The 27,904-nt window shown below is 39.1% G+C and overlaps 3 protein-coding genes across 9 annotated transcripts in view; 2 read left to right on the forward strand and 1 right to left on the reverse strand.

Annotated features, from left to right (window-relative positions):
• Nucleotides 1–381: 381 nt before the first annotated feature.
• WDR45 (WD repeat domain 45) lies at nt 382–17,084 on the reverse strand. 3 transcript variants are annotated; one of them, XM_072611684.1, is made up of 3 exons: nt 13,728–15,328; nt 12,263–12,304; nt 382–454 (listed from the first exon to the last, which is right to left on the reverse strand). In XM_072611684.1, the coding sequence occupies exon 1, from the start codon at nt 14,873–14,875 to the stop codon at nt 13,790–13,792; it is 1,086 nt and encodes a 361-aa protein (XP_072467785.1). In that variant the 5' UTR covers nt 14,876–15,328; the 3' UTR covers nt 382–454; nt 12,263–12,304; nt 13,728–13,789. The 3 variants fall into 3 exon arrangements, with proteins under 3 accessions (XP_072467785.1, XP_072467786.1, XP_072467784.1); XM_072611683.1 differs by lacking the exon at nt 382–454 and adding an exon at nt 17,003–17,084 and having other exon boundaries at nt 12,171–12,304; nt 13,728–15,191; XM_072611685.1 differs by lacking the exons at nt 382–454; nt 12,263–12,304 and adding an exon at nt 12,071–12,194.
• IFT88 (intraflagellar transport 88) overlaps nt 17,073–27,904 on the forward strand; it is a 122,936-nt gene continuing 112,104 nt past the window's right edge. For all 5 annotated transcript variants that reach the window (XM_072611677.1, XM_072611680.1, XM_072611678.1 and 2 more), the window contains exons 1-2: nt 17,073–17,200; nt 27,137–27,232. In XM_072611677.1, the coding sequence (XP_072467778.1) occupies nt 27,143–27,232 (90 nt within the window). In that variant the 5' untranslated portion in view covers nt 17,073–17,200; nt 27,137–27,142. The remainder of the gene's footprint in view (nt 17,201–27,136; nt 27,233–27,904) is intronic.
• Nucleotides 19,419–20,496, forward strand: LOC140505568 (uncharacterized). Its single transcript, XM_072611686.1, has one exon. It carries the CDS (start codon nt 19,488–19,490, stop codon nt 20,445–20,447), a length of 960 nt encoding a protein of 319 aa, XP_072467787.1. The 5' UTR covers nt 19,419–19,487; the 3' UTR covers nt 20,448–20,496.

The raw sequence follows: 27,904 nt of genomic DNA on the forward strand, positions 1-27,904 counted from the left end.
CTCAACACAGTTCTCACCAAAGAGACCCTTTACAGTTTACTATGAAGAGCTCCCACAATGATTTTTAGCAACCCAGGCTGGCAACCAGTGGTATGATAAAAGTTAAAAGAAAATTTCTAATTATAACCCAAATTAAGATGATAACAGTAGAGAAACTCAGCTAAGAAGAAAGACTTAAATGCTTATGGATAGTTCTAATTAATTGGCTGGCTAATAACCAGAATTTTTTTAAAAAGGGGCCATGGTCCCAGGGTGAGGAGGTAAAAACTGAGATCCAAGTAGCTGCAGTTCAATGTAGAAACCAGCAGAGGACAGCATAGAGCAGTTTAGTGGAGATGCCAGGAAGGAGTATCAGAGGCCATGATGCAAAAAGAACAGAACAACAGAAGACCCCAGTTCAGCGGAGAAAGAAGTCCACAGCCTAATGGCATCACTAAAAGGCATCAGCAGCTCTCTAGAGAAACAAACAACACAAAAAGTTCTTATTTACCAAACATAGTTGTCTTTATGAAACATTAATGTTTTATTATGTGCATATGAACAGTAAACTCTCCAATTTATTTTCCTTTCATATTAAATAGGGGGCATGGTAAGGGATTCCAAGGGGGACAGAGAAGCAAAAAAGGTTGGAAACTCCTGTCCCAACTGGAGGAAAGGATCTTTCTTGTTACTCATGATACTATTTAAATTTATTTTTTTAATCTTTATTTTTACTGATCTTTTGCTTTTTACATCACATTCATTTTTAAATATATTCTGTCTCCACTATTCAGCAAGTTGTCCCTTGTAACAAAGATTTTAAAAGGAGGGGGAAAAAAGAAGTTCACCAAAATTAACCAATACACCAACCAAATCTGACAGTATGTATAATATTTGACACTTGAAGTCCTCCATCTTAGAAGAAAAGAAAGTGCACTTTCTCAGTTCTTCTCCAGGGTCAATGCTGGTCATTATAATTACAAAGCAATTCTGTTTCAGACTTTTTTACCTTTGTAGTCATTGTTTATGTTGTTTTCCTGACTATTTCTTTTGCATCAGTTAATGTTTTCCCATGCTTCTCTGAATTCTTTAAATTCATAATGTCTTACAGCTTTGTAATATGCTATTTATATTCATGAACTATAATTTGTTTAGCCATTCTCTAATTTATAGGTATACTAGTGTTTAGTAGAAACCACAAAAAAAATGCTGCTTTAAACATTTTAGTGCATACGGGACTTTTCTTTCTATCTTTGGCCTACTTGGAGGTATATGTGTCCCAGTGAAATCTGAATCAAAGGGTATGAACATTTCAGTTACTTATTTTAAAAAACTGTTTTTCCAGAATAAAACAAATCACAACTTCAATAATTTTTGATAAATATTCATTACTGATATTCATCTATAGTTATCATTCTTTGATTTATCCTTCCCTGAGTCAGGTATTAAAATTTTGTCTCATAAAAGTAGTTTTATAGAATGTTTCCTTTCTCAATTTTTGAAAATAACTTGTATAGCACAGAGATAAATATTTCTGGACTATCGTTCGACCCCTTCCTGCAGTTTCTCTTTGATAGTTATTTTATGGTTTGCTCAATTTCATTATTTGTGATTGGGCCCAGGGTCACACAGCTAGGAAGCAGCAAGTGTCTAAGCTCCAATTTGAACTCAGGTCCTCCTGACCCCAGGGTGGTGTTCTCTCCACTGAGCCATCTAGGTGCTCCAAACTATGTCTTTATGGTTGATATTTGGATGTTTGGAAAGCAATGACAGCTTCTCTAACTCTCTCATCTCCCCTCTCCCTGTTAGCATGAATTCCTGCTGCTTTCTTGCTAACAAGATATATTGATTTCCTTATAAGGGGTTCATGGAATTTAATACATGGAATATTAATTTAACTATTCTTCTTTCCTTTCTCCCGGTTCTTTAAATGTCCCTAAAATCATGAGTCCCTAAAATTCTTTTTGTTCCTTGATGATTCCTTTTTGTTCTTTTACTTCTCAGCTTGTTTTTTAAACAAGCCTACAAATATGAGAATTTTCTTATTTAATATTTTCTTGGTAATTGTACTTACTTAGATTTCTTGTTTTTCTTTTATTTGGCATGTTTGTTAAGTCAAACATTCAGTTCCTGGTTTTTGTTTTTGGTGGGGTTTTTTAGGGGTTGGGAATTGGTAGATAATGTCTCAAATATCTATCTTTTATTGAAGGTCTACCTTTCTTCATTTATGCTTAGGTTAAGTTTTTCAAAATACATTATTTTGGGTTGGAGCTTAAGTTCCTTTACTTTTTGGAACACATTAATCCATTCTGTTCTTTGATTTTTCATGACTGTGGAGTAATTCTGGTTTATTTGAATTCAGTACAAAGACTTAATAACTGATATTCTCTTGGCTCCTTGCAAAATTTATTCATATTAGAAATGTCAAAGTTTAACACCACAATTTGAAGAGTGGGCTGATGCTTTTGGGGGCAGGTAATCTGTGTAGTCATTCAAACAGTGTTTCATCATCTTTATTCAAAGACACATAGTTTTCTTTAAACATTTTAAAACTTATCTGTGCACATACTTCTTTCTCCTTCCCACTCTCCCCCCCAACTGAACAACTCAAAAATAAATAAAATCTTCATAACAAATGTTCACAGCTCAACAAACCAAATTCCCCCAGTGGCCACATATAAAGTGTCTCAAGCTCCATTTTAAGTCTATAAGCCCTCTAGTGGGGAGGGATGGCATATTTTGTCTTCGGTCCTCTGGATTCATGGTTTACCTTACGTTGATCAGAGTTCTGAAGCCTTTCAAAGTTTTTTAAAATCCGTAATGTTGTTGTCATCGTACAAATTGTTCTAGTCTCAATCACTTTATTCTGCTTTGGTTCATAAAGTTCTAACCAGTTTCCTCTGAAACTGTTCATTTCATAATTTCCTTTGGTACAATAAATATCTCATTATATACATGTACAATAAGGTGTTTAGCAACTCCCCAAAAGAATCTCTTAGCTTCTAGGGTTTGGGGTTTTGTTTTGTTTTTTACATACAGGTCTTTCTTTGATCTAACTTTGAAGTACAGGTCAAGTAGTGGTAATGCTGATTCAAAGGATACGAGCACAATATTTGGGCATTGTTCCAAATCATTTTCCAAATTGGCTGGATTAGTTAACTCACAGTTCTACCAACAGTGCATTAGTGTGCATGTTTTCCCATAGCCGCTCCAACATTTGCCATTTTCCTGAGACTTCTTTGGCAATTTGATGAGTGTAAAGTAGAACCTCAGAGTTGTTTTAATTTACATTATTATTGATTTGGAATTTTTTTTTTAACATGGTTGTGGATAGCTTGGATTTCTTCCTTTGAAAATTTCTTATTCACATCCTTTGACCGATGATCTCTTGGAGAATGGTTCTTAGTCTTTTAAATTTTCATCAATTCCTTTTATTTCTTGGATATGAGATCTTTATCAGAGAAACTTGCAGCAAAGATATTGTTCTCGTTTCTTCACTTTAACTACATTAGGTTTGTTTGTACAAAAACTTTTAAAATTTATATAATGAAAATCATTTATCTTCTATGATTCTCTTAATGTTGTTTGGTCATAGATTTTTTCCATTATTCATAGATCTGGAAGGTGATTTCTTGATCCTCTAATTTTTTCTAATGATGTCACCTTTTATATACATACCAATTTGGAGTTTATCTTTATATATAGCATAAAAAGTTGACTTCTGACCCATACCTGACACCGTACACAAGAATAAAGTCCAAATGGGTACATGATTTAGGTATAAAGATTGATACCATGAATAAACTGGAGAAGCAAGGAATAGTGTATTTATCAGATCTATGGAGAAGGGAAGAATTCTTTACTAAAGGAGAGATAGAATGCATTATGAAATGCAAAATGGATAACTTTGATTACATTAAACTGAGAAGTTTTTGCACAACCAAACCCAATGCAACCAAAATCCGAAGGGATGTAGTAAATTGGGAAAGAATTTTTACAGCTAAGCTCGGGGATAAAGGCCTCATTTCTAGAATATATAGAGAACTGATCCAAATGTATAATCATACAAGTCATTCCCCAATTGATAAATGGTCAAAGGATATGAACAGGCAATTTTCAGAGGAAGAGGTTAAGGCTATCTGTAATCATATGAAAAAATGCTCGAAATCACTATTGGTTAGAGAGATGCAAATCAAAACAACTCTGAGGTACCACATCACACCTATAAGATTGGCAAACATGACAGAACAAGAAAATGATAAATGCTGGAGAGGATGTGGGAAAGTTGGAACACTAATTCATTGTTGGTGGAGCTGCGAGCGCATCCAACCATTCTGGAGAGCAATTTGGAACTATGCCCAAAGGGCTACAAAAATGTGCATACCCTTTGACCCAGCAATATCGCTACTAGGACTATATCCCCAAGAGATCATAAAAATGGGAAAGGGTCCCACATGTACAAAAATATTTATAGCAGCACTCTATGTAGTTGCCAAAAACTGGAAGTCAAGGGGATGTCCATCAATTGGGGAATGGCTGAATAAATTATGGTATATGAATGTAATGGAGTACTATTGTGCCATAAGAAATGATGAACAAGAAGACTTCAGAGAGGCCTGGAAGGACTTATATGACCTGATGCTGAGTGAAAGGAGCAGAACCAGGAGAACTTTATGCACAGCAACAACCACAGTGTGTGAGAGTTTTTTCTGGTAGACTTAGATTTTTGTAATAACACAAGAACTTCTTACCAAAAAAAAAAAAAAATCCCAATGGAGGATCTCAAGGCAAAATGCCTGCCACACTCAGAGAGAGAAATATGGAAGTCACTCACATATTGTAGCAGATCATGTTTGTGTATGTGTATGTGTTTGTGTATCATGTTCTGATTTGTTATACGATTTCTTTCATTTATCTTAGTCTGACTACATAGCATGACTATAGTGAAAATATACTCAATAGGAAAGTATATGTAGAACCTATACAGAATTGTATGCAGTCGTGGGGAGGGAGGGGGGGAGTAGGGGGTAGGTGGGGGGGATAAAATCACAATTGTATGGCAGTGATTGTTAAACATTACAAAATTAAAAAAAAAAAAAGTTGACTTCTGCCTAATTTCTGTCAAAGTGCTTTCTAGTTTTCCCATCCATTTTATCAATTATTGTGTTCTTACTCCTGTAACTGAAGTTTGGGGATTTTATCAAACATTATACTACTGTTTGTTTGCTTCTCTATTCTATGAATCTAACCTGTTCCACTGATTGGGACTCTCTATTTTTTAACCATTTTAATATTTACCACTTTGTAGTATCGCTTGAGATCTGGTACTGACAGAGCCCCTTCCCACTTTTTTTCATTACTACCCTTGAGATTTTTGACCTTTGGTTCTTTCACATAAATTTCATTTTTATAAAGTTTCTACCTCTATAAAATAATCCATTAGTAGTTTGATTGGTATGGCACTGAATTAAAATAGTATTGTCAATTTATCATATTGTTTCAGATAATTTTCTTGAATTATTTACCGTTGTATGACATTAAAGATTTTACTTGTTATATTCTTCTGAAAAACCTGTAAACCTTAAATTATCTCTGTGCATCCAGACTTCCAAGAACAATTACTTTAGCTCATAAAGAGTTCATTCATGTGTTCTTTTATGTTTTTATGGTCTTGATTCTCTTCTGTTTCTATATTTTGCATTTTAAACTTTTCATTTTTTCCTTTCAGAGCCTCCACTTCTTCGGTGAAAATCTCCATCATATCTTCTCTTTTTTTCTCTTTAAAAAATCGAACTTTTGTTTTAAACATCACTTTTCTCTTCAAGTACTTTTCTTCCCTTTTCCCTACCCAGAATGCTATTACTTATAACAAAGAGGGGATAAAAGCAGTTCTGCAAAATTAAGCAACAAAGGAATTGAGTCTAATAGTGCAATGTTTTACATCTTCCGTCATTACCTTCAAAGTTCTGAGCACTGATTTCTAACCTAATTTCCTTCCCAATATTTTCTTCTAAGTTTTCTTTTTGAATCACCCTGGAGTTTCATGCTATTATTCCATGATCTCTTTTCAATCAGGAAATTTGGTTCACTTTCCATCAGAGCATAGAACATTTGCTTGTAGTGCTTTGGCTTCTATTTTGAATTTTTCCTCATTTTGCTTTCTGTATGAGTCTCTGGGTTGGCTTATTTGTCTGTGAGCTGGGTTTTCATTTAGGCTTTCTCCCTTAGTCATCTGGCCTTTAATTAAGCCTTTCTCTTTTATTCAGTCACTCATCTCTAGTTTCCCTCCATGAACTCCTTGATGCCTGCTGCCACCACTGCACAGCTTTCTGAGTTTGGGAATCTTCAGTCCCCTCTGTATTTTGGAGGCAAATCCAGGTGCTTGTCCTATTTAAAAGGCTTCTTGGTGATACTTTGGTTAGAGTGCTGGGCCTGAAGTCAACAAGACCTGAGTTCAAATCCCACCTCAGACACTTACTAGCTGTGTTAATTTAACCTCTGTCTGCCTCAGTTCCCTCAACTGTAAAACGGAACAATAAAGGCTCCTACCTCACAAGACTGTTATGAGGATAAAATGAGATATTTGTAAAGCACTTAGCACTGTACTTGGCACAGAGCAGGCACCTAATAAATACTTGTTCTCACCTTTCTCCTCATTGGGAATACTGACACCTCTCTATTAAGGAAGTGGTACTTCCTAAGAGTTCACTGGGACTCTGTAATCCTGATTGGTCATTTTGTGGATTAGTTAAGTCTTTTGAAAGTTGTTTATTTACACAATGTTGTTTTCCTATATAAGTTATTCTCACTCAGCATCACAATGATCTTCCTAAAGCACAGGTCTGACCTTTTGCCTCCAATAAATTTCAGTGGTTTCCCAGATTTCCTCAATTTCAGGATCAAATATAAATCCCCTATTTAGTTTTTAAAGTCTTTTATAACACAACACCTTCCTATTTTTCCAGTCTTCTTACACCTTACTCCTCCACATACTCTATAGTCAAGTGACACTGGCATCCTTGCTATTGCTCAAACAAGACACTCCTTCTAATACTGGGCATTTTCAGTGGCTGTCCCCCAAGGCTGAAACACTCTTCCTACTCAGCTCTGCCTCCTAGCTTCCCTGGCTTCCTTTGAGCCTCAGCTAAAATCCCTTCTGCTAGAAGCCTTTCCTGGTCCTCTTTAATGCTAGCATCTTCCCTGAGAGTATGTCCAATTTATCCCGTGTCTATCTAGTTTGTACAGTTATTTGTTTGTTGTCTTTTCTATTAAATTGACAGCTTCTTGAAGGCAAACTAGTTTGGCTTTTCTTGGTATCCTTAGTTCCTTACACAGTGCCTGGCAGATAGCAATAAATACCTTTTCACTGATCGTTTTGTTGATTTCTGTTCACTTCACTCTACATGTCTTCATACAAATCTTCCCATGTTTCTCTGAAACCATCCTTTTGGTTATTTCTTATGGTGCAATAATATTCTATTACATTTGTATGACATATTTTGTTCAACCATTACCCAATTAATGGGTACCCCCTTAGTTTCCAGTTCTTTACTGCTAAAAAAAAAAAAAGAGCTAGTATAAATATTTTTGCATTTTCCTTTTTCCTAAAGTCCTTTTCCTTTTTCTTTGGTCTCTTTAGGGTACAGGCATAGTAGTGGTATCACTAGGTCAAAGGTACAGTTTCATGAATTCGGGGCACACATAATTCTAGACTGCTTTCCAAAATGGTCATGCTAATTCACAGCTCTAATAATGCACTAATGTATTTATTTTCCAGCAGCCCCTCTTAACATTGGTCATTTTCCTTGTCATCTTTGCTCCTCTTCTTACCTCCATTTCTTTCTTTTCTTTGTGTGGTATGTGTAGCTAGGCTGAATCCATGTCTGCCTCTTCTTAAGGGATAAACAGAGGTTCAAGTGAATCACTATAGTGGGGGGAGTTATTAGCAGAGACCTTAAGCCTGTGATACTGCCCAAAGTGATTTGGGGTGTAGTTTATTGAATGAGAACTCTTAAGTATTTGAGTTCTTTGATCTTATTTCATGAGGTTTTTTATCTTCTGTGTTGTTTATGTCTTATTTGTCTTGTGAATTTAATGTTAGGTATCCTAAATCTGATGTATAAATTTCTTTTTTCATGAGGTTTGGGAGCCTAAAAAAATATTTAGAAAACATTTCTTTCATCTTGCCTATCACATGATTCTAATTGAGTGTTATTTTACTTTGAAGTAATATTACTTCCAAGCTGGCTTGTAAAGGAAACACTGGTGGGTTTCATGAGCTGTAAGTGGATACTGACTCACAAAGTGCTTTGAACGTGGGGTAGATGTTGGGGGATCCACGTAGGAAGGAGGGCCCTGCTTACTAAGGAAAGGAAAAAATAATAGGACACTGTTCACAATTATAACAGCTTCAATATCTCCATCAATGTCTCCAAAATGGGAAATGTGAAAGGCAGAAATATTAACATTAATACTTTTTTCTATGGAAGCTTCAACATAAAACAGTGGTCAGAATGTAGAGGCCAAGGGGGCTCAGAAACCACCTTAACCAGTTACTTGATCACTTTGCTGAGCAGAGAACATGGCAACCAAGGAGATTACTAAATATTAATGCATTTTTTAAAGTGGGATGGAGGACCAAAAGCCATTCCTTAATACATACACATTTCTCAAAATAACTGCAAACTGTTAATAGCCAGATTACTAGTAATGAGAAAAATATAAATCAAAACAACTCTGAAGTTTTCCCACACATGTAGAAAATTGGCAAAGATGACAAATGAGAGAAATAGTCACTGGGTCATGTCAAGATAAGCACACTAATACATTTTTCGTAAAGCAGTGAATTCGTCCAACCAGAGTAATTTGGAATCCCTTAAAGGGATTAAACTAGGATCTACTCCATGAGGAGAACCCTCTTCCACTCAGTGGAAAGCATTCAATTTAGTCAAGATTTTCCATATATATATATATATATATATATATATATATATATGTGGGAAGAACCTATTGATTCCTCTGGGAGAGTCTTCTTGGAGGAGGTAGAGTTATAGTTGTTCAACTATTCAAAATGTTAACCTAGAACCGTATTGTTACATATCTTGATTTTTTTTCCTGGATTCTACTAAATCAAAGGTTCTCAGTGTAGGATGGTCCTTAGAGATCCTTTCAGGGGATACATAAGGTCAAAGCTACTTTTCATAATAAAGCTAAGATGTTATTTGCCTATTAAAATATTCCTCCCTTTTCTAACTACCTGTATGAAGCATGATTCTTCACATACTTCAGCTTAAAAAAAATCACAATTGATGGATTGCAGAAGCAGACATGATAATCAAGCTATCTTCTACTAAACTAGAAATTAAAAGAGATTTGCAAAAATATATAAAACATCCTAATTGATAAATGGTCAAAGGATGTGAACAGACAGTTTTCCGAGGAAGAAATTAAAGCTATCTATAATCACATGAAAAAATGCTCTAAATCAGAGAAATGCAAATTAAAACAACTCTGAGGTACTACCTCACACTTCTCAGATTGGTTAGTATGACAGGAAAGGAAAATGATAAATGTTGGAGAAGATGTGGAAAAATTGGAACACACTGCATTGTTGGCAGAGTTGTGAACTGATCCAACCATTCTGGAGAGCAATTTGGAATTATACCCAAAAGGCAACCAAATGGTGCATACCATTTGATCCAGTAATACCACTACTAACTCTATATTGCAAAGAGATCATAAGAAAGATCAAAAGAAAAAGAAAGTACAGAAATATTTATAACAGCCCTTTTTGTGGTGGCAAAGAATTAGAAATTCCCTATCAATTGGGGAATGGCTGAACAAGTTGTGGTATAGGAAGGTAATGGAAAGCTATTGTGCTATAAGAAATGATGAGCAGGAGGATTTCAGAAAAACCTGGAAAGACTTATATGAACTGATGCTGAGTGAAGTGAGCAGAACCAGGAGAACATTGTACACATCAACAGCAACATTACGCAATGATTAACTATAATAAAATTAGCTCTTCTCAGCAATACAGTGATCCAAGACAATTTCAAAAGACTCATGATGAAAAATGCTAACCACATCTAGAGAAAGAACTATGGAGTCTGAAGGCAGATCCAAGTATACTATTTTCACCTTTTTTGTTGTTTTTCTTTCTCCTGGTTTTTCCCTTTTGTTGATTCTTCTTTCACAACATGACTAATGTGGAAATATATTTAACACAGCTGTACATGTATAACCTATATCAGCTTGCTGTCTTGGGGAGAGTGAAGGACTGAGAGGAAAGGAGGGAGAAAATTTTGGAACTCAAAATTTTATGAAAATGAATGTTGAAAACTATCTTTACATGTACTTAGAAAAAAAAAGTTACTACTAAGGAAAAATATGTAAAGGAATGCCACTTCTTGCTTTTTTAAGGAAAAGTTATTTCTCATAAAATGCTAATATAATATTTTTAATGAATATTAGCTTTAATTTCTAATACGACAAATAATGATAGATATAACCGACATAAAAAGTTCTTTGTGGTCCTCAATAATTTTGAGTATAAAACGGAATATAAAAAAGTCCAGAGACCAAATGATTTGAGAACCATTACTTTAAATGTTACCTAAACTGGACTTGGACAGATTTATTAGAGGGCATGGGAAGACTGTCATTTTGGACATCTCTCCACATCTTGGAATTAGATTAACCTTAAATAAAATTATTTCTGGAAGATTAGTGATTCAATGCAGAGTACACAACTGATTTTTTTTTCAACAGAGGGAAAGATTTTTTTTTTTTAAATCTGAGTGTTGTATAATTACAATGAATAAGAAAAACTGAGAAAAGAATCCTCCCCTATTTGTGGAGGTAGAAAATATTATATATACTTTAGACTTTATTGAAGTGTTGATTTATTTTGCTGAATTGCTCCTTTTAAAAATCTTTGTCAGAAGGGATTACTTGCTAGATAGAAGGGGGTATATATTTAGAAATGAGGGTGATTTTAAAACAAGGTCTCAATAAAGTTTTTTTTTAATAAAATGGAAAAGAAACATTTAAAATGGCAAAAGATTATAACCTTATAAAATGGCAAAAAAAAAAAAAGCACTGGAGACAAGCTCAAGCCTGCAAAAAGTTCGGCAACAGATCTAAATAAGTAATATCATTCCCAGAATATTGACAGGTGAAACTGGCAAGAAGATAACATGTCAGTATTTTTGTAATGATCTCCTTTTATCATCAATGACAGTGGAAAATACCTGAGTTCTCAAAACTATTTGGGAAGCAGTACTGGAATGTGAGAAGATTAAGTCAAGAAGACTAGCTGGATCAAAGAGGCCCCCAGATCTAGTCTTTGATGAAGGTGATACAATCTTAAAAGCAGAGAGATAATTTTACAAGTTACTTCAGGAAAGAGCAAAGATATTAAAAGCGAGAAAGAAATCACTGACAGTAAAACTATCTCCCACAAAGTAAACAAGAGAATAGTAAGTACCAACTTATATAACTACTTTCTCATGTTTAGAAAATCTCACATTTTTAGTCACATGATTAACTGAAAGGTACAAAGAATATAAGATCTCACTGTATTTATTAGTTGTTGATTACAAAAAAAAAGGCAAAACACAACCTTTAAAGGCCTCCTCCAAGGAGTTTCTCATGTGTGTGTTAAGATCATAAAAGATCTGATTTGTTAAATGCAAACACAGATAACTGTTCAACAACCCTCTGATTATTAATGTCAAGTGAAGCATAAAACCATATGCTTGCTAAAGGTGTTTGCCACTGTCATGGAGGATGTTCAGTGTAGGGTCCATGTGGATGCTGCTGGGATGCCTTAGGATTACTTACTCCAGATGCTCCTCTTTTAGGATAATATCATGCTGATTATATCAAGTCCCGTCTTCTCAATGAGATCCACCATTACTCAAACAGGAGTTCAAGAAAAAACAAAGACATCAAAAAGTTCTATTGTCTAGATTATGATATGCAGTTCACTGGCCAGTGTGTAGATGGTCAATGAGTTGGGCTCAGAATTGAATAGTTCCAAGAAAGCAAGCTGCATTGCACTTGAAAAATTACAGTCCTTATAATGATACCCAGCTGCTTCTTGACATAAAATCTCAGCTTTCAAAAACTAATGTTTTCAAGGTGATGCTGTTTTGGTACGGCTGTGAATGCTGGAATACCACAATTTCCGGCAAATCAAAATTGCAGGTTATCTAAAAGGCAATGGAGAGGTACACTGTGGACACATGTAGGCCAAAGCACATTTCCAACAATGACCTACCTGCATGTAGGAAGTGATGTAAGGATATCATCCAGGAAATACCTGATCAAAAAAGGAAGTGGGTCAGTCACGCAACAACAGAGATAAAAAGAGGAACACCGTTGGGCACTAAACTGATACCTATGAAATGTGATGAATTGCACTGATACCTATAAAATTTTATGACTGGATTCTTAATCTTGTTTTTGAGTTACAGACCAGACCTCTTTGATAGTATGGTGAAGCCTAGAGACCCCTTCTTAGAATAATGTTTTTAAATACAAAAAAAAAAATACAGTACATAGAATTATAAAGGAAATTGAATAATTATTACAGAGGATCAGAAGGTATGGAAGAGTTTTATCTGGTAAAAGGAATACACACACTGATGATTTTCCTTTTAGAGAATTAGATAATTTGTTGCCAATTGCCTGCATGTTATTAACTTAAGAACTGTGGGGTAAACAAGTTTACACTGGAGGCAAATAAAGCAAATATTTATTAAACAGCAGTTTAATACTCTTGCCCTCAAGAAGTTTACAATCTATAAGGAAAATAAGCCACATAAATAACTATAAGGCAAATTAGAAAGTACAAATTGGTACAATAATGAGATACAAATGAAACGTTTTGAAAGATTTGAAAAAGCATAGAACATCTTCACATCTCCTTTAATTTTATTACATTCTAGCTTGTAGACTATTTTTATACTTTGTTATCTCACCCCTTCCCTCCCATTATAAATACCATGAGAGCAGAGACTGCAGTTTTTCATTTGCATTCTCAACATCTAGTATTGACTGGACCCAAGTAAGAAATTACTCAACGTTTTTTAATTAAGTCTCCTCCCATATCTTTCCCACGAGGGGGAAAGAAAACACTTCCAACTGAAATTGACATGAAAAATCATCTTCACCCTCTCCCATACCCGTTTTCTTTTTTAACTGATGGATTTATTTCCTTCTTTCCCTAGGGAGGAAGTGAAGTCTGTTTCTCCAATTGGATAAATTTCTCTACTAGCCTACCTCTTACACTCTCCCTTCCCCCAAATCTTCCAGAATCTCTGGGTCTAGTTTGGTGATAGATGGAAAGGCAGGCAGATAGATATAACTATAGATAAACAGTGACAGGAAGACAGAGAGACGAGAAAGAAACAGAATTACAGAGGAAGAAACAGAAATAGAGACAGAATGAGATTATATAGAGATAGAAATAGATATATAGAGGCAGAGATATGAGATATAAAGATAATAGAAATGTAACTATAAAGAGTTAGAGATAGAGATATAAACATATGAAGAGATAGACGGAATGACAGAGCATTTATTAAACGCTTTGTGTCAGGCATTGTGGTTGGGGCTTCTCTGTGAAGCAAATGAAAAGTGAGGGAGCCAGACTGCTACTTGAAGTTGAAGTCCTAAAGTTGAATGAGCCTATGGAGCGGTTGGGAGAGGGGTTCTCAGAAATTAAAGACCCTGCGCCTCACCTGAAGAAGAGAGAAGGCCCCCAGCGAGGTGGGGGGTGGGGAGGAGCGGGAGGACAGGTCTCTCAGAAGTCATCGTCGTCGCAGATGTCCAGGTACACGTCGAAGGCCTCCCGGTTACAGTTCCCGTCCGGGGTGAAGACGTACTTGTGGAAAGTGCCGTCCACACAGATGGCAATGACGGAGTTGACGTTCTTGGAGGTGTTCCGGCCGAAAGCGCAGATGCAGGCGGACTCAGCAGGGACGGTGAAGCTGGCCAGGCTCCACTGCGAGTCCACGTACTGGCCGATCATGGGGCCCACCTTGCCCACTCGCGCCAGGGCGGACCTTCGGTTGAGCCTGGTGTCCTTGAGGGCGAAGACGTGCACGGTGCCCTTGTCGCTGGAGGCGCAGAGGAAGGAGGAGTCGTGGCTGAAGTTAATGCAGTAGAGGGTGGCAGGGTCGGTGCCGCGCCGCAGCTCCACCAGCTTCTCCTTGGTCTGCGTGTCGAAGAGGCGGATGAGGGTGCCCTTCTGCGAGGCGGACGCCACCACGGTGCCCGGCTGGTTGAGGGACACGCAGGCCACCTCGCTCTGGTGCGCGTTGATGGTGAAGGGCGCCGACGACGTGCCGGGCTTGGTGCTCGCCAGGTCCACCAGCTGGAGGCTGCCGCATTTGTGGCCCGGGAAGACCAGCAGCTGCTTCTCCAGGCTGGGGCACAGATCGCACAGGCCCTTGGGGTTGTCGCGGGTGTCGAACTCGAACAGCTTCTGCGGGTCGTTGGGGAAGGAGTAGACGTAGATGCGGTTCCGCAGGACGATGACGATCTTGTCGTGCCGCATGCGCACGGCCAGGGCGGGCTTGGTGAAGGTGAACTCGAGCACCAGCTTGTCCTGGCTGTCCCGGCCCTCGCGGGCGTCGTCCCAGACCAGCACCGAGATCTCCGAGAACTTGGGGCTGCCGCCGCCGCCCACGATGGCCAGCAGGTTGGAGCGGTGCAGCATCTCCACCAGCGCCACGCTGCCCACCTGCTCGTGATCCAGGTGGCCCTTCTCCATCAGCGGCTCCACGTTGTAGATCCGGACGCCCGTCTCCATGGCACAACAGAAGCAGCTCTGGTCCTGGTTGAAGCGCAGGCTGGTCATCCCGCGGAGCTGCGGCTTCTGAGCCATGGCGAAGTTCCGGCCAGGGGAGAGCGGGGGAAGGAGTTATAAGAGCCGAGTCCCGCCGAGGCGAGACGAGACTGCCCGACTGGAGCCGAAGCTCGAGACTAGGGGGAGAGCGAGCGAAGCCCCGCCCCTCAAGTTGTTCATCCTCGCTGCTCCCTTCGGATCCCGGCTCCCTGACGCTTCAAGTTCCCCCCTTCCGGGAGTTCCGCCTGTGTACGCTGCCGCCCGAGACTTGGAGACTGGGAGACCTGAATGGGAATCCTGCATTTGACGTTTAATGCTTGCAAGTCACCCCACCTCTCCACCTCAGTTTTCTTACCTGCAAAATAGGGACAAAAAGAATAAGAGGCAATAAGAAATAGGGACAACAAGAATAAGAGGCAATAAGAAATAGGGACAAAAAGAATAAGAGGCAATAAGAAATAGGGACAAAAAGAATAAGAGGCAATAAGAAATAGGGACAGAAAGGAGGTTTCACTCCTGCTTTCCTAACCAGGTTATTGTGAGGATCAAAGAAGAGAATATGTTCAGAACAGGTAGGTGGAAACTAAGTGTCTTGCTCTTGTCTGCTGCCAGAGTAGTGATTAGATCATTGAACCTGGATCAGAAAGACCTGAATTTAAATTCGGACTCAGACACTAAGTGAGTTGTGTGATCCCGGGCAGCTCAATCTGTCTGCCTCAGTTTCCTCATCTATAAAATAGGAATAGCACCCCAAAATAAGGTAATATTTGTAAAGAGCTTCGCAAGCCTTGAAACACCGTGTGAATGCTAGCTTTTTTTTTTTTAGTAAGCTGACAGCACGTGCTGCTTAAATTAACTTATTTTTGTTGGGGAAACAATAATAATAGCTAACATTTATACGGTTCCAGGCATTGTGGTAAGCACTTTGCAATCATCATCTCATTTGCTTCTCAACAACAGCTCTGGAAGGCTAGTGCTATTATTTTCCCCATCTTACGGATGAGAAAACTGAGAGACCGAGGGGTTAAGTGATTAACCCAGGGTCACAAAGCTAGTATCTGAGATTGAATTTGAACTCTGATTCCAGATCCAGCGATCTATCCATTACCCTTTCCAGCAGCAGACGAAAACAGACAAAAAATCGGAAGTAGCGGTTGTATCTCCTCTTCATCCTTCTCCTTCCAATTAACTTCTGCTTATTTAAATAAACACTAGGAATTCCTGACAATCCACTAATTGCCTAAAGGCATCTCACACCAAGTAATCTCATTAGTTTGATTCAGAATTTCCCCAGGCACCTCCCTTGTATTGTAAATGGTTCCAATAGAATGTAAGGTCCTTTTGTCTTTATACCTTTTTACTTGGCAGAAAACACCTAGCTGGTCATTCAGAACTTACAAATAAATAATTCATAACTTTTCAGTTATTTCAAATCTCAAGTCGCAGTCGTTGCCTTTTTCTTCTGATCTACTTTTCCTTTTTTGATCTTAAGTGTTTTCAGGTTTCTTTCCACCTCGTATTATTTCATACGTCTCTTTCAAGATTTCTTTTGTATTCCTATTTTGTATACCTGTCAGTCTTAGTTGCACCAGTATTATCTTTCACTATTGTATCCCAAGTTATTTAATAACCATTGCCCTATTTTTGGACATTTATTTTGCTTCCGGTTTGGGGTTTGAGATTTTGTTTTTGCAATTCCGTATCATTCCGCTGTGAGCCGTGAAAACCTTTGGACCAGTGGGGTTTTCGGGGGTTTGGGGTTTTTTTGTTGTTGTTTGCTTGTTTTTCTTAATGCTTTCAGGATCCACCTTAAGGATTCCTTTAAAAACACCTTTGCGAAGTAACCAACACTCCACCACACAGTTTTATGTTCCATAATACTTTCTGGACACACCCTAAGGGCTTCTTTAAAAACAGATTAGCTAAAAAAACAAACAGTCCCACTTCTTTGAACTCCGTCCCCTTCCTCAGGGCCCCGCCCCTTCCCCTAAAGCCTCTCCCAATCCCCTCCCTTCCTGGAGCCCGCCTCGCCTCCTTCCTAAAGCTCTGCCCCTCCTTCTTAGAGCCCCACCCCTCTCAACCAGATCGCCGCCCCTCCTTCCCAGCTAGAGCTCGAACCCTCTCCAACAGGTCTCCTCCTTCCCACCCCAAGCCCATCCCCCTCACTCTCCAGGCCTTCGGCCCCGCCCCCTCTTCCCGCGCAGAGCACTCTGGGAGCGGCTTCCTTGGATTCCTCCGTTGCCAACCACACGAAGCTGGGCTGTGGTCCTCGCTTTCCCTCTTCCCGGGTCCCCGCCGTTTTCCAGAAAAGCCGCTGCTTCCTCCCGCTTTTCCCGCGGGGACTTCCGCCCCTTTCCCTGGGAGGTAGGAGGGGTACATCTGGGGACCCGGGAGGGTCGGCATCCTGTGCCAGGGATGCTCTAGGCCTCGGGAGAGCGGCGGACGCCCGTGGGTTTCCATCCCCCTCTGAGGCTGCCGCAAGGCTGGACAGGCTAGGATGCCTACCACACGCACCCCTCACCCCCCTTGTCCTACCACACGCACCCCTCACCCCCCTTGTCCTACCACACGCACCCCTCACCCCCCTTGTCCTACCACACTCACCCCCCTTGTCCTACCACACGCACCCCTCACCCCCCTTGTCCTACCACACGCACCCCGTTGCCCCCCTTGTCCTAGGCGCAATCACAGCGAGTGTTCTGACGGTGCCCTAAGACTTGGAAAACACTACTTGTGCTCTCTTCGGAGCCTCACAGCTTTGTGATGTAGATTCTCTATTATTCCCATTTTACCGATGGAAAGACCTGGCCACGGCCCCGCGGCCAAGTGCCTGAGGTGGTATTTGAAATGAGGGTTAAGTGCTTCAGGTCCAGCGCTGCGTCTCTGGGGCTAGCTTCTCAGCTTGAGGTAGATGGATCTCAAGCCCCATGTATTACGTAATGCCCCCACTTCAGGGTCTGGGTTCCACCCCTTTCCTACAGGATTTTATGCCTTCCCCTCTGATACACACTCATCTTTTTTGATTTCGGTGCCCGGATTTGTGGGTCCCTCAGACTCCAAATGTGTATCACCAATGGCAAAATTTAAATGACTGATTTCCCGCACCTCTTAATCTTAATTGGTCGCTTCTGCTTCATGGCTTATTAAAAGCTAAGATCAAGGATAGTTCTGCCAGGATTAGCCAACCTTGATTAGAGTTCCCACTTATCCAGAAAATTGGAAACCAGATAAAACACATTTCATCCGTTCAGATTTTGTAGGAAAATTTGCACAGTTCATAGTTATATTTCAGTTTGGATGTAAGTTTTATTGAGTCCTGAAATTCATCTACTCGATTAAAGGGATGGACAGAGGTGAACTATTAAATAATGTCTGTATTAAGTACATAGTCATCTCAGAGAATGTGTGTGTATGTGTACGGGGAGTTTTAAATTATAAGTAAGTCATCCATGGTGGATTATTCCTATCTAAAGGATGTACAGAACATAAACAAAAATCAGGATGTATAAAACAAAAAAAAGCTTTTGGAAAAAACCAAAAATGGTGGAATAAGCAAAATATTTGCATTAAATATCACTGATAAAAGTCTAATATACAGCCAATGTGAAACTAAGATAAGTGATCAAGACATATGGGGAAAATACTTTTCATGAGAATTACAAACTATAAATGACCATGAAAACAAGTTGCAAATCACTAATAGTAAAAGACATGCAAACTAAAACATCTCTAAGATTTCACCCAACACTTAACAAAATATCAAAGACAATAGCTGAGAACAAGTCAAATTTGAAAGAGCTGTAAGAAGACAGGTACATTAATAACTGTTGATGGAATTGTGAACTGGTCCATCATTCTGGACTTCAATTTTAAATTATTCAAGAAAAGGATTAAACTATGTCCTTTGACTCAGTGATGTGGCTGCTGGTCACTTAGACCAAGGAATTCAAAGATGAAACAGACAGCTAGTATATTTCAAAATATTCAAAGCAATATTCTTTGCAGTAAGAAAGAACTGAAAGCAAAGTGGGTGTCCATTATCATTTGGTGAATGGCTGAATAAATTATCACAATTGAATGTTATTGCGCATTAAAGAAATGACTGAGAAATTAAAATAAATAAGAAAATTTGTATAAACTCATGCAGAATGAAATAAGCAGAATCAAGAACTACAGATGCCATTACTTGAAGAGTATAAATGAAAATATTACAAAAAGGAGCTGAACTCTATAAAGGTGAAGGTCCTAGATAACAGATAATGAAACATAACTTCTTCCTCACATCAGAAAAGTGGAGTACTACTAGGACAAAATAGTGTACATGTCAGATATGGTCACTCTAGTGTGTTTTTTTCATGCCTGATTTTGATTTGGTTTTTGTTGTTTGTCCTAAGAGAGAGTTCATTTGGGAAGGGAGTTGAGAAATGACTGGTGTATATCCAAAAGGTATGAATAAAAAAAAAATTTTAAATCAGTTATCTAGCTGCATGATGGATTGTGACCTGCACAGATGGAGCTAATATCCATACTTATGGGTGTGAAATAATCTCTTCCAGCTCTGAAATTCCATGGTTTTTTTTCTTTTCTTGGTATTTATTTTGTATTTTCTCACTAAAATATTTTCAAACCTAGTCCTGGGCATGTGACTAAAATGGTTACAACCCAACTGAAAGGTTTTCTGAAGCTGATCAAACTCTCAGGTTCTGAGACAGTAAGTTTAAATGTAAGCAAAACTCTTAATAGAAGAGTTAGAAAGTATGTTCCTAACAAATCTCTACCTCCTAGGAGTTTACTTTCACAATCACAGAATATAATGGGGTATACAGACCCAAAAATATTCAATCTTAAATGTTTTTTAAAAGTTCTATTGATGGGAGGTGGCAGCAGCGGGGTGGAGGCGACGACAGAGGCAGCGGCAGCGGCCACGATGTCCACCAAGAACTTCCGAGTCAGCGAGGGCGACTGGATCTGCCCGGATAAGAAATGTGGAAACGTCAACTTTGCAAGAAGAACCAGTTGTAACCGGTGTGGTCGAGAAAAAACAAATGAAGCTAAAATGATGAAAGCTGGTGGAACTGAAATTGGAAAGACCCTTGCTGAGAAGAGCCGGGGCCTATTTAGTGCTAATGACTGGCAATGTAAAACCTGCAGTAATGTGAATTGGGCCAGGAGATCTGAGTGCAATATGTGTAACACTCCCAAGTACGCCAAGCTGGAGGAAAGGACGGGCTACGGTGGAGGCTTTAACGAAGGAGAAAATGTGGAGTACATTGAACGGGAAGAATCGGATGGAGAGTATGACGAGTTTGGTCGTAAAAAGAAAAAGTATAGAGGGAAAGCAGTTGGTCCTGCCTCAATCTTAAAGGAAGTTGAAGATAAAGAATCAGAAGGAGAAGAGAAGGATGAGGATGAAGATCTATCCAAATATAAGTTGGATGAGGATGAGGATGAAGATGATGCAGATCCATCAAAATACAATCTTGATGCCAGTGAAGAGGAGGACGGCAATAAAAAGAAATCCCACAGAAGTCGCTCCAAGTCTCGATCTTCCCCCTCTCCATCTTTCTCACGCTCATCCTCCCACTCGAGCTCAAGGTCTAGGTCCAGGTAAACTGGTACAGGTCAAGGGTAACACCAGGCAAAATGTCAGTATCTAACTTCTTTATTTCATTTTGGTTTTCCTTGATTGAATTAACGTTTCAACTTTATTTTAAAGAATTCATCTTTGATAACAAGTGATTTCCTTTAGATAATGCATTTCTTGAACTTAACTTTTTAATCTGTTAATGTAGTTTTTATACAACCCTTCTCCAAAATTAAGATTTCAAATGAAACTTCCTTTTAAGGTGTTGCATATTTTAGCTGGGAAGAGTCCAAATAAAATACTGAATGCGTTCAGCTTTAACCGACACGTAGTCACATATATATATATACTCTTATTAATTAATATGCGAGACACATTTGGCCTTTTTGTTCTCTAATTGTGAAGAAACATTAAGTTGATGACCATGAAGAGAGAAGAGATGTGTTTTGTTTTTAGGCTGCCAGAGGGCGCAGGGGGTAAAGCTCTACTTCTAGAGTCATTCAGAAAGACCTGAGTTTGAATCTGGTCTCAGACACTTATTCGCTATGTGATCCTGGGTAAGACTCAAACTCTGTCTGCCTCAGTTTCCCCATCTATAAAATGAGGATAATCCTAGCACTTCCCCAGGGTTGTTGTGAGGATCAAATGAGATAATAAGCACAGAGGCTGGCACGCAGCAGTGAGTGCTGTCTGAATGTTAGTTGGTGATGTTGCTAATATTCCCAGCATTTAACACAGTGCCTGGCACATAGCAGGCACTGGGTAAATGCTTATTCCCCTCTTTTTTTTTTTTAAAGCCTCTTTCTGAGGATGGAACAAGGCTCTTGAATGAAGCCGTTGCTATAAAAGAATGCTTTTTAACTTTGGTGCTGATGTTTCTTAACATTCTGGAAAATGATGAAAAGATCAGATTTAAGCTGCTGAGACGTGGAGGAGTGATGTCTCCTGTCATTAGTGTCTGTCTGTCTGTGTCTCTGGAGAGGCCGCTGTAAATGTTTCTGAAGCTCTCAGTGATTCACTGCAGATTACGTGAAGGACAGCAGACATCCATGATTTTACCACTGGTGTGTTGATCTGATGGAGGGTGGATCAGAACTGAGTTAAAATTTTTATTTTTTAATTGTAACTAATCTTAGAGCAGTTGGAATTTCTTTTGTGGCTGTTCCTTCAGATTCCTGTCATTATTTGACTCTCCAGTACTTGGAATGAAACTATTCTTTTTGGTGTACTTGTGTTATAAGTTGTACACTTGTTGCCTCCACATAACAATTAGATGTGAAACTTAGCTTACCTGCAGAAAAGTGGGTTGGTAAAAACCAGAAGTCTGTTTCCTTCTTTTTCTCTAGTTTCTTCTAGTTGGTCCCTCCTGTTGAAATCTTTGTATACCTGAGTATAACTTGTATTTTGTGACATCTAGGTACAGTGAGACCATTGCATGACTGAGTGGATTTCACTTGGGTATTGTGGATTTATCCATAGTCATTCCCTGAAGTATTTAAATTCTATGATTGAAAAGAAAACTGCAGGTAGAAAATCATCAGTGCTCTAAGTTTATACCATTTCTTTCAAATTAACTTGGTATGCTGGGGGGCGGAGCCAAGATGGCAGAGTGAAAGCAACAACTCACCTAAGCTCCTGGAAAAACTCCTCTGGATATCTCTGGGGGGAGAGTCTGACCAGACTTTGGAGGTGTAGAATCCAGTGGGTGACGGACTTTGACGGATTCGGAGCCCAGGCTGGACCGGAGGGTCCACGGGAGGGATCTGTTCCGCGGGGGTAAGACCCCGGCGCACAGCGCAGCGCGGTCAGCGCGGCAGGGCGGAGGGGACCAGAGGAGCCCGAGAGTGGCGGGCGAGACCAGCGGAGCAGGAGATAAGCCAGGCCGAGCCGGTGAGAGCTGCTGAGTGCCAGACATCAGCGCAGCAGCCCTTGAAATCTTCAGCCTGAAGACGGACTTCGGTGGGTCGCTACTTGAACTTCCAGGAACTGGGATGGCAGAGTGATCAGTAAGTGCTCTCTCCTCCCCCCTGATGACCATGAGGGAACCATAAAATTTTTCCCCAGATTAATCCTGGATCAGCGGGAACAGCAGAAGGGGGCGGGTGGTCTCATAACACCAGAGGCTGGAAAAGTGGCAAAGGGGGATTCTTCCTACGGTGGCGGAGACGGCTGGAGGGACAGACGACCCAGGGCAGAGAAAATTCGCACTGAGACCCAGGCAAGCCTCAGAGCCGGGAGACGAGCCCCAGGAGGGGCGGGAACACGCGTTAGCTCCTAGGCGTGCCCCAGCCCTCCAGGGGAAAAGGGAAGACAATAGGGAAGCTGGGATCACCATCCCCTGACCTTGCCTTTGCCTCAAGTCAGCTGAGGAGATATCCTGAGACCAGACCACCCCTCCCACACACCTAACAAGCTAACCCCAGGGTTGATGGGGAAACAAAAAACAAAAGCCTGCTTTTAGCCTAGACACACATCAGCTCAACTTAAAGATCTGTACCTTCTGACTGAAAGAACCAAAAGCTACAACACTCAGCCAACATCATGAATCGGAAAAAGCAGACGAAAAGTGAAAAAACCATAGAATCTTTCTATGGGGATAAGGACCAAAACACAAACACCAAAGAGGTTAGAGCTGAGACTGTACTTCCATCTGAAACCTCAGATGGGACTATGAATTTCTCGCAAGCACAACTAGATTACCTGGAACGTCTGAAGAAGGATATAAAAGAAAAACTGGCCAATGATTTTAAAACTATAAAAAAAGAATTCACTGATGAGAACATCACCCTGAAAAAGAAAATTGAAGAAATGGAAAAGGAAGTTCAAAAACTAACTGGAGAGAATAATTCCCTAAAAGGAAGAGCTAATCAAATGGAAAAGGAAACCCAAAACCTAATTGGGAAAATAGATCAGATGGAAAAGGAAACCCAAAACCTAACTGGGAAAATTGGTCGAATGGGAAAAGAAGTACAAAAATTAAATGGAGAAAATAGCTCCTTAAAGGGAAAAATTGGTCAGATGGAAAAGGAGATGGAAAAGCTAACTGAAGAAAACACTACGATGAAGATTAGAATTGGGCAAGTAGAAACTAATGACTCAATGAGGCAACAAGAATCAGTCAAACAAAATCTAAAGAATGAAAAGATAGAAGAAAATGTAAAATATTTAATTGGAAAAACAACTGACCTGGAAAATAGATCCAGGAGAGAAAATCTAAGAATTATTGGCCTGCCAGAAACCCATGATGAAGAAAAGAGTCTGGACAATATCTTCCAGGAAATCATCAAGGAAAACTGTCCAGAAGTACTAGACTCAGAGGGCAAAATAGTCATCGAAAGAATCCACCGTTCCCCTCCCGAAAGGGATCCCAAACTCAAAACCCCAAGAAATATAGTTGCCAAATTCCAGAGCTATCAAGTGAAGGAGAAAATACTACAAGCAGCCAGAAAGAAACAATTCAAATATCAAGGACACACAGTCAGGATCACACAGGACCTTGCAGCTTCTACATTAAAAGATCGAAAGAATTGGAACCCAATATTCCGTAAGGCAAAGGAGTTGGGACTTCAACCAAGGATCAACTACCCAGCAAAGTTCAGCATAACATTTCAGGCAAGGAGAAAGTCATTCAACGAAATAAGGGATTTCCAGAGCTTCCTGACCAAAACACCAGAACTCAATAGACAATTTGATCTTCAAATGCAGGTCTCCAGAGAATCATAAAAAGGTAAACAGAGGGGAAAAAACAAAAACAAAAACTTGCTACTCAATTAGGGCAAACTGTTTACCTCCCTATAAGGGAAGATGATACCTGTTAATCTTGAGAACTGTGCAGCTATTATGATAAAAGGGATATATGTAGAGGGAACGGGCATAAAGTAAATGATGTCATGTCAAAAATATGATTTAAGTATGAGAAGGGAATGTAATAGGAGGTGTGGAAAGGGGGAAGCAGAAAATGGCAAATTATATCACAGGAAGAAGTACAAAACTATAGTAGAGGGAAGGAGGGGAGGGAGATGAGCATTGTTTGAGAGGTACTCTCATCTGATTTGTTCAAAGGAGGGAACAATAATCTTAAGTAGATAAGCCTAACTAGCTCTATAGGTAGTAGGAGGGGAAGGGGGAAGAAAGGGGAGGGTGTCTAAAAGGGAGGAAAGAAGCAATAAGAGTAAAGGGGACTAAAAGGGAGGGGGGGTCAAAAGAAGGAGGGGAAGGCTGCAGGAGGAGGGGGAGAAAAGTGAATACTATTGAGGAGGGGAAGGGAGACGGGAGAGCTAAAAGCACAAATGGTGGGAAAGAGGTTGGAGGGAAATACACAGATTGTAATCATAACTGTGAATGTGAATGGAATGAACTCTCCAATAAAACGGAGACGGATAGCAGAATGGATTAAAAGCCATAATCCAACAATATGCTGCTTACAAGAAACACATTTGAAACGGGGGGATACACATAGGATAAAGGTCAAAGGATGGAGCAGAATATGTTGTGCTTCAGCTCATGTAAGAAAGGCAGGAGTAGCAATCCTAATCTCAGACAAAGCAAAAGCAAAAATAGATCTAATCAAAAGGGTAAGGATGGAAACTATATCCTGCTAAAAGGCACCATAGACAATGAAGCAATATCATTACTAAACATGTATGCTCCAAGTGGTATAGCATCCAGATTCTTAGAGGAGAGGTTGGGGGAGTTGAAGGAAGAAATTGATAGCAAAACTATACTAGTGGGGGACCTCAACCTCCCCCTCTCTGAACTCGATAAATCCAACCTCAAAATAAACAAGAAAGAGGTTGAGGAGGTAAACAAAACTCTGGATAAGGTAGATATGATAGATCTTCGGAGAAAATTAAATGGGAATAGAAAGGAATATACTTTTTTCTCAGCAGTACATGGAACATTTACAAAAATTGACCATGTACTAGGACATAAAAATCTCACAATCCAGTGCAGAAAGGTAGAGATAATCAATGCATCCTTTTCAGATCATAATGCATTAAAAATTACATGTAATAAAAGGCCATGGAAAGAGAAACCAAAAATCAATTGGAAACTAAATAATCTAATTCTAAAGAAGGGTTGGGTTAAAGAAGAAATCATAGAAACAATCAACAATTTCATTCGAGAGAATGACAATAGTGAGACAACATACCAAAACTTATGGGATACTGCAAAAGCAGTTATTAGGGGAAGTTTTATATCTCTGAATGCTTACATAAATAAAATAGAGAAAGAGGAGATCAATGACTTAGGCTTGCAGTTGAAAAAGCTAGAAAAAGAACAAATTGAAAATCCCCAAGTAAATACCAAATTAGAAATACTAAAAACCAAAGGAGAGATTAATAAAATTGAAATTAAGAAAACTATTGAATTAATAAATAAAACCAATAGTTGGTTTTATGAAAAAACTAATAAAATTGATAAACCTTTGGTCAATCTGATTAAAAAAAAGAAAGAAGAAAATCAAATTACTAATATTAAAAATGAAAGGGGTGAACTCACCTCCAATGAGGAGGAAATTAAAACAATAATTAGAAACTACTTTGCCCAACTTTATGCCCACAAATTCGATAATCTAAACGAGATGGATGAATATTTTAAAAAATACAAATTGCCCAGATTAACAGAAGAGGAAGTCGAATACTTAAACAACCCCATCTCAGAAAAAGAAATTGAACAAGCCATCAATGAACTCCCTAGGAAAAAATCTCCAGGGCCAGATGGATTCACAAGTGAATTCTATCAAACATTTAAAGAACAGTTAATTCCAATACTACATACACTATTCTTGAAAATTGGGGAAGAAGGAGTCCTCCCAAATTCTTTCTATGATACAAACATGGTTTTGATACCCAAACCAGGAAGAGACAAAACAGAGAAAGAAAATTATAGACCAATTTCCCTAATGAATATAGATGCAAAAATTTTAAATAAGATTCTAGCAAAACGAATACAGCATCTTATCACGAGATTAATACATTATGATCAGGTAGGATTCATACCAGGACTACAGGGCTGGTTCAATATTAGGAAAACTATTAGCATTATCGATCACATCAACAACAAAGCTAACAAAAACCACATGATTAACTTGGTATGCTTTATGAAGTAATGATGTAGATAATAAGTTATAGTGGTATATAAGGAATATAATATTATATGTTCTTTTTCAAACACTAATAAAACTGAAAGCATTCTTAAAGAAAAAAAAAAAGTTCTATTGATACCCTGTTTCCACGTAGGATCAAAGCTCTACATCTAAAAGGGACCACAGAAGCTGTCTGGTCCAACTCTCTCATTTTACAAATGAGGAAACAGGCCCCAGGGACAGTAATTGACTTAGACAATCTCACTGTGGTAGTAAGAGTCAAAAGCAGGTTTTGAACCCAGTTTCTTGGTCTCCAGAGCCTAGTGGAGTTTGTCCTGTACCTCCCTATCATGACAGCAGTTATTTCCACCTGCCTCTCTAGATCCTGTCTCTCCATCCCACACCTCCACTCAATTAGTCAAAGAAAAAGTTAAGCAAAGCCAATTCAAAACCCCTGCTTATTCAAAGGACAAAATTGGAATTGCTTTTTTTTGATAATATAAAAAATGTAGAACTACCAGGAATAACATAATAGCCAAATCATGGAAACCTTTTTGGCTTTAGAATTGTTTTGAAACCTTTGTTGTTTATGCTTAAAAACATATTTAGCATATCAAATTCTTCATAGGTACAAATGATGCAAAATGTACACCTGGCTCCAGAGACGGATGAAGATGATCTCTATTCCGGTTACAATGATTATAATCCGACCTATGACACTGAGGTAAAACATTTACTGCTGCAAATTTTCAGTCTAATATTGGCGTGCTGGTTCTGGTAGACGTTTGTTGTTTTCAGCATTCTGCATTTTCTGAGCTTAGTTCAAATGTACTGGTGCAGAGATCATGGCAGATCTTTCCTTCTGCAGAACTCTGTTAGGAATTCATCTTTACTTGTCTTAGGGCACGTACTACATTCTACCTTGAATTACAGTAATTTGTATAGTGAACTTTTCTTATTTTTCTTTGTCCTCTTTTCCTGCTTCCCCCACAGTGGAGAATGTAGTCTCTTGTTCTCAATAGTGCTTAGTAAATGTTTGTTGAATGGGTGGTGAATTCATTAATTTTACTAACCTCCAACTTTATTTTTGATAGGAAGGTCTGTTAGAAGATGAGGATAATTTTATAAATGACACAGACATATGAAACTCAATATATCCAAAAGTAAACTCATTATCTTTCCCCCTAAGCCCCTCCGTCTTCCTAAATTCCCTATTACTGTGGAGGGTGCCATCATTCTTCCAATTTCACAGGCTCACAACCTAGGTGTCATCCTGGACTCTTCAATGTCTCGTACCTTCCTATACCCAGTATAAGACAGATAAACACAGCACACAGGATGACTGCTAGCACAGGTTCACTCTTGATTTGGTCAGACAGGAAAGACTCTAAGAAGG

This window comes from Notamacropus eugenii, chromosome 5 (genome assembly GCF_028372415.1).
Source record: "Notamacropus eugenii isolate mMacEug1 chromosome 5, mMacEug1.pri_v2, whole genome shotgun sequence".
Classification (NCBI taxonomy): domain Eukaryota; kingdom Metazoa; phylum Chordata; class Mammalia; order Diprotodontia; family Macropodidae; genus Notamacropus; species Notamacropus eugenii.

Excerpts from the sequence above, each read along its gene's own strand:
- WDR45 (XM_072611684.1), bottom strand. The coding sequence starts at position 14,875 with ATGGCTCAGAAGCCGCAGCTCCGCGGGATGACCAGCCTGCGCTTCAAC.
- LOC140505568 (XM_072611686.1), top strand. The coding sequence starts at position 19,488 with ATGGTTACAACCCAACTGAAAGGTTTTCTGAAGCTGATCAAACTCTCA.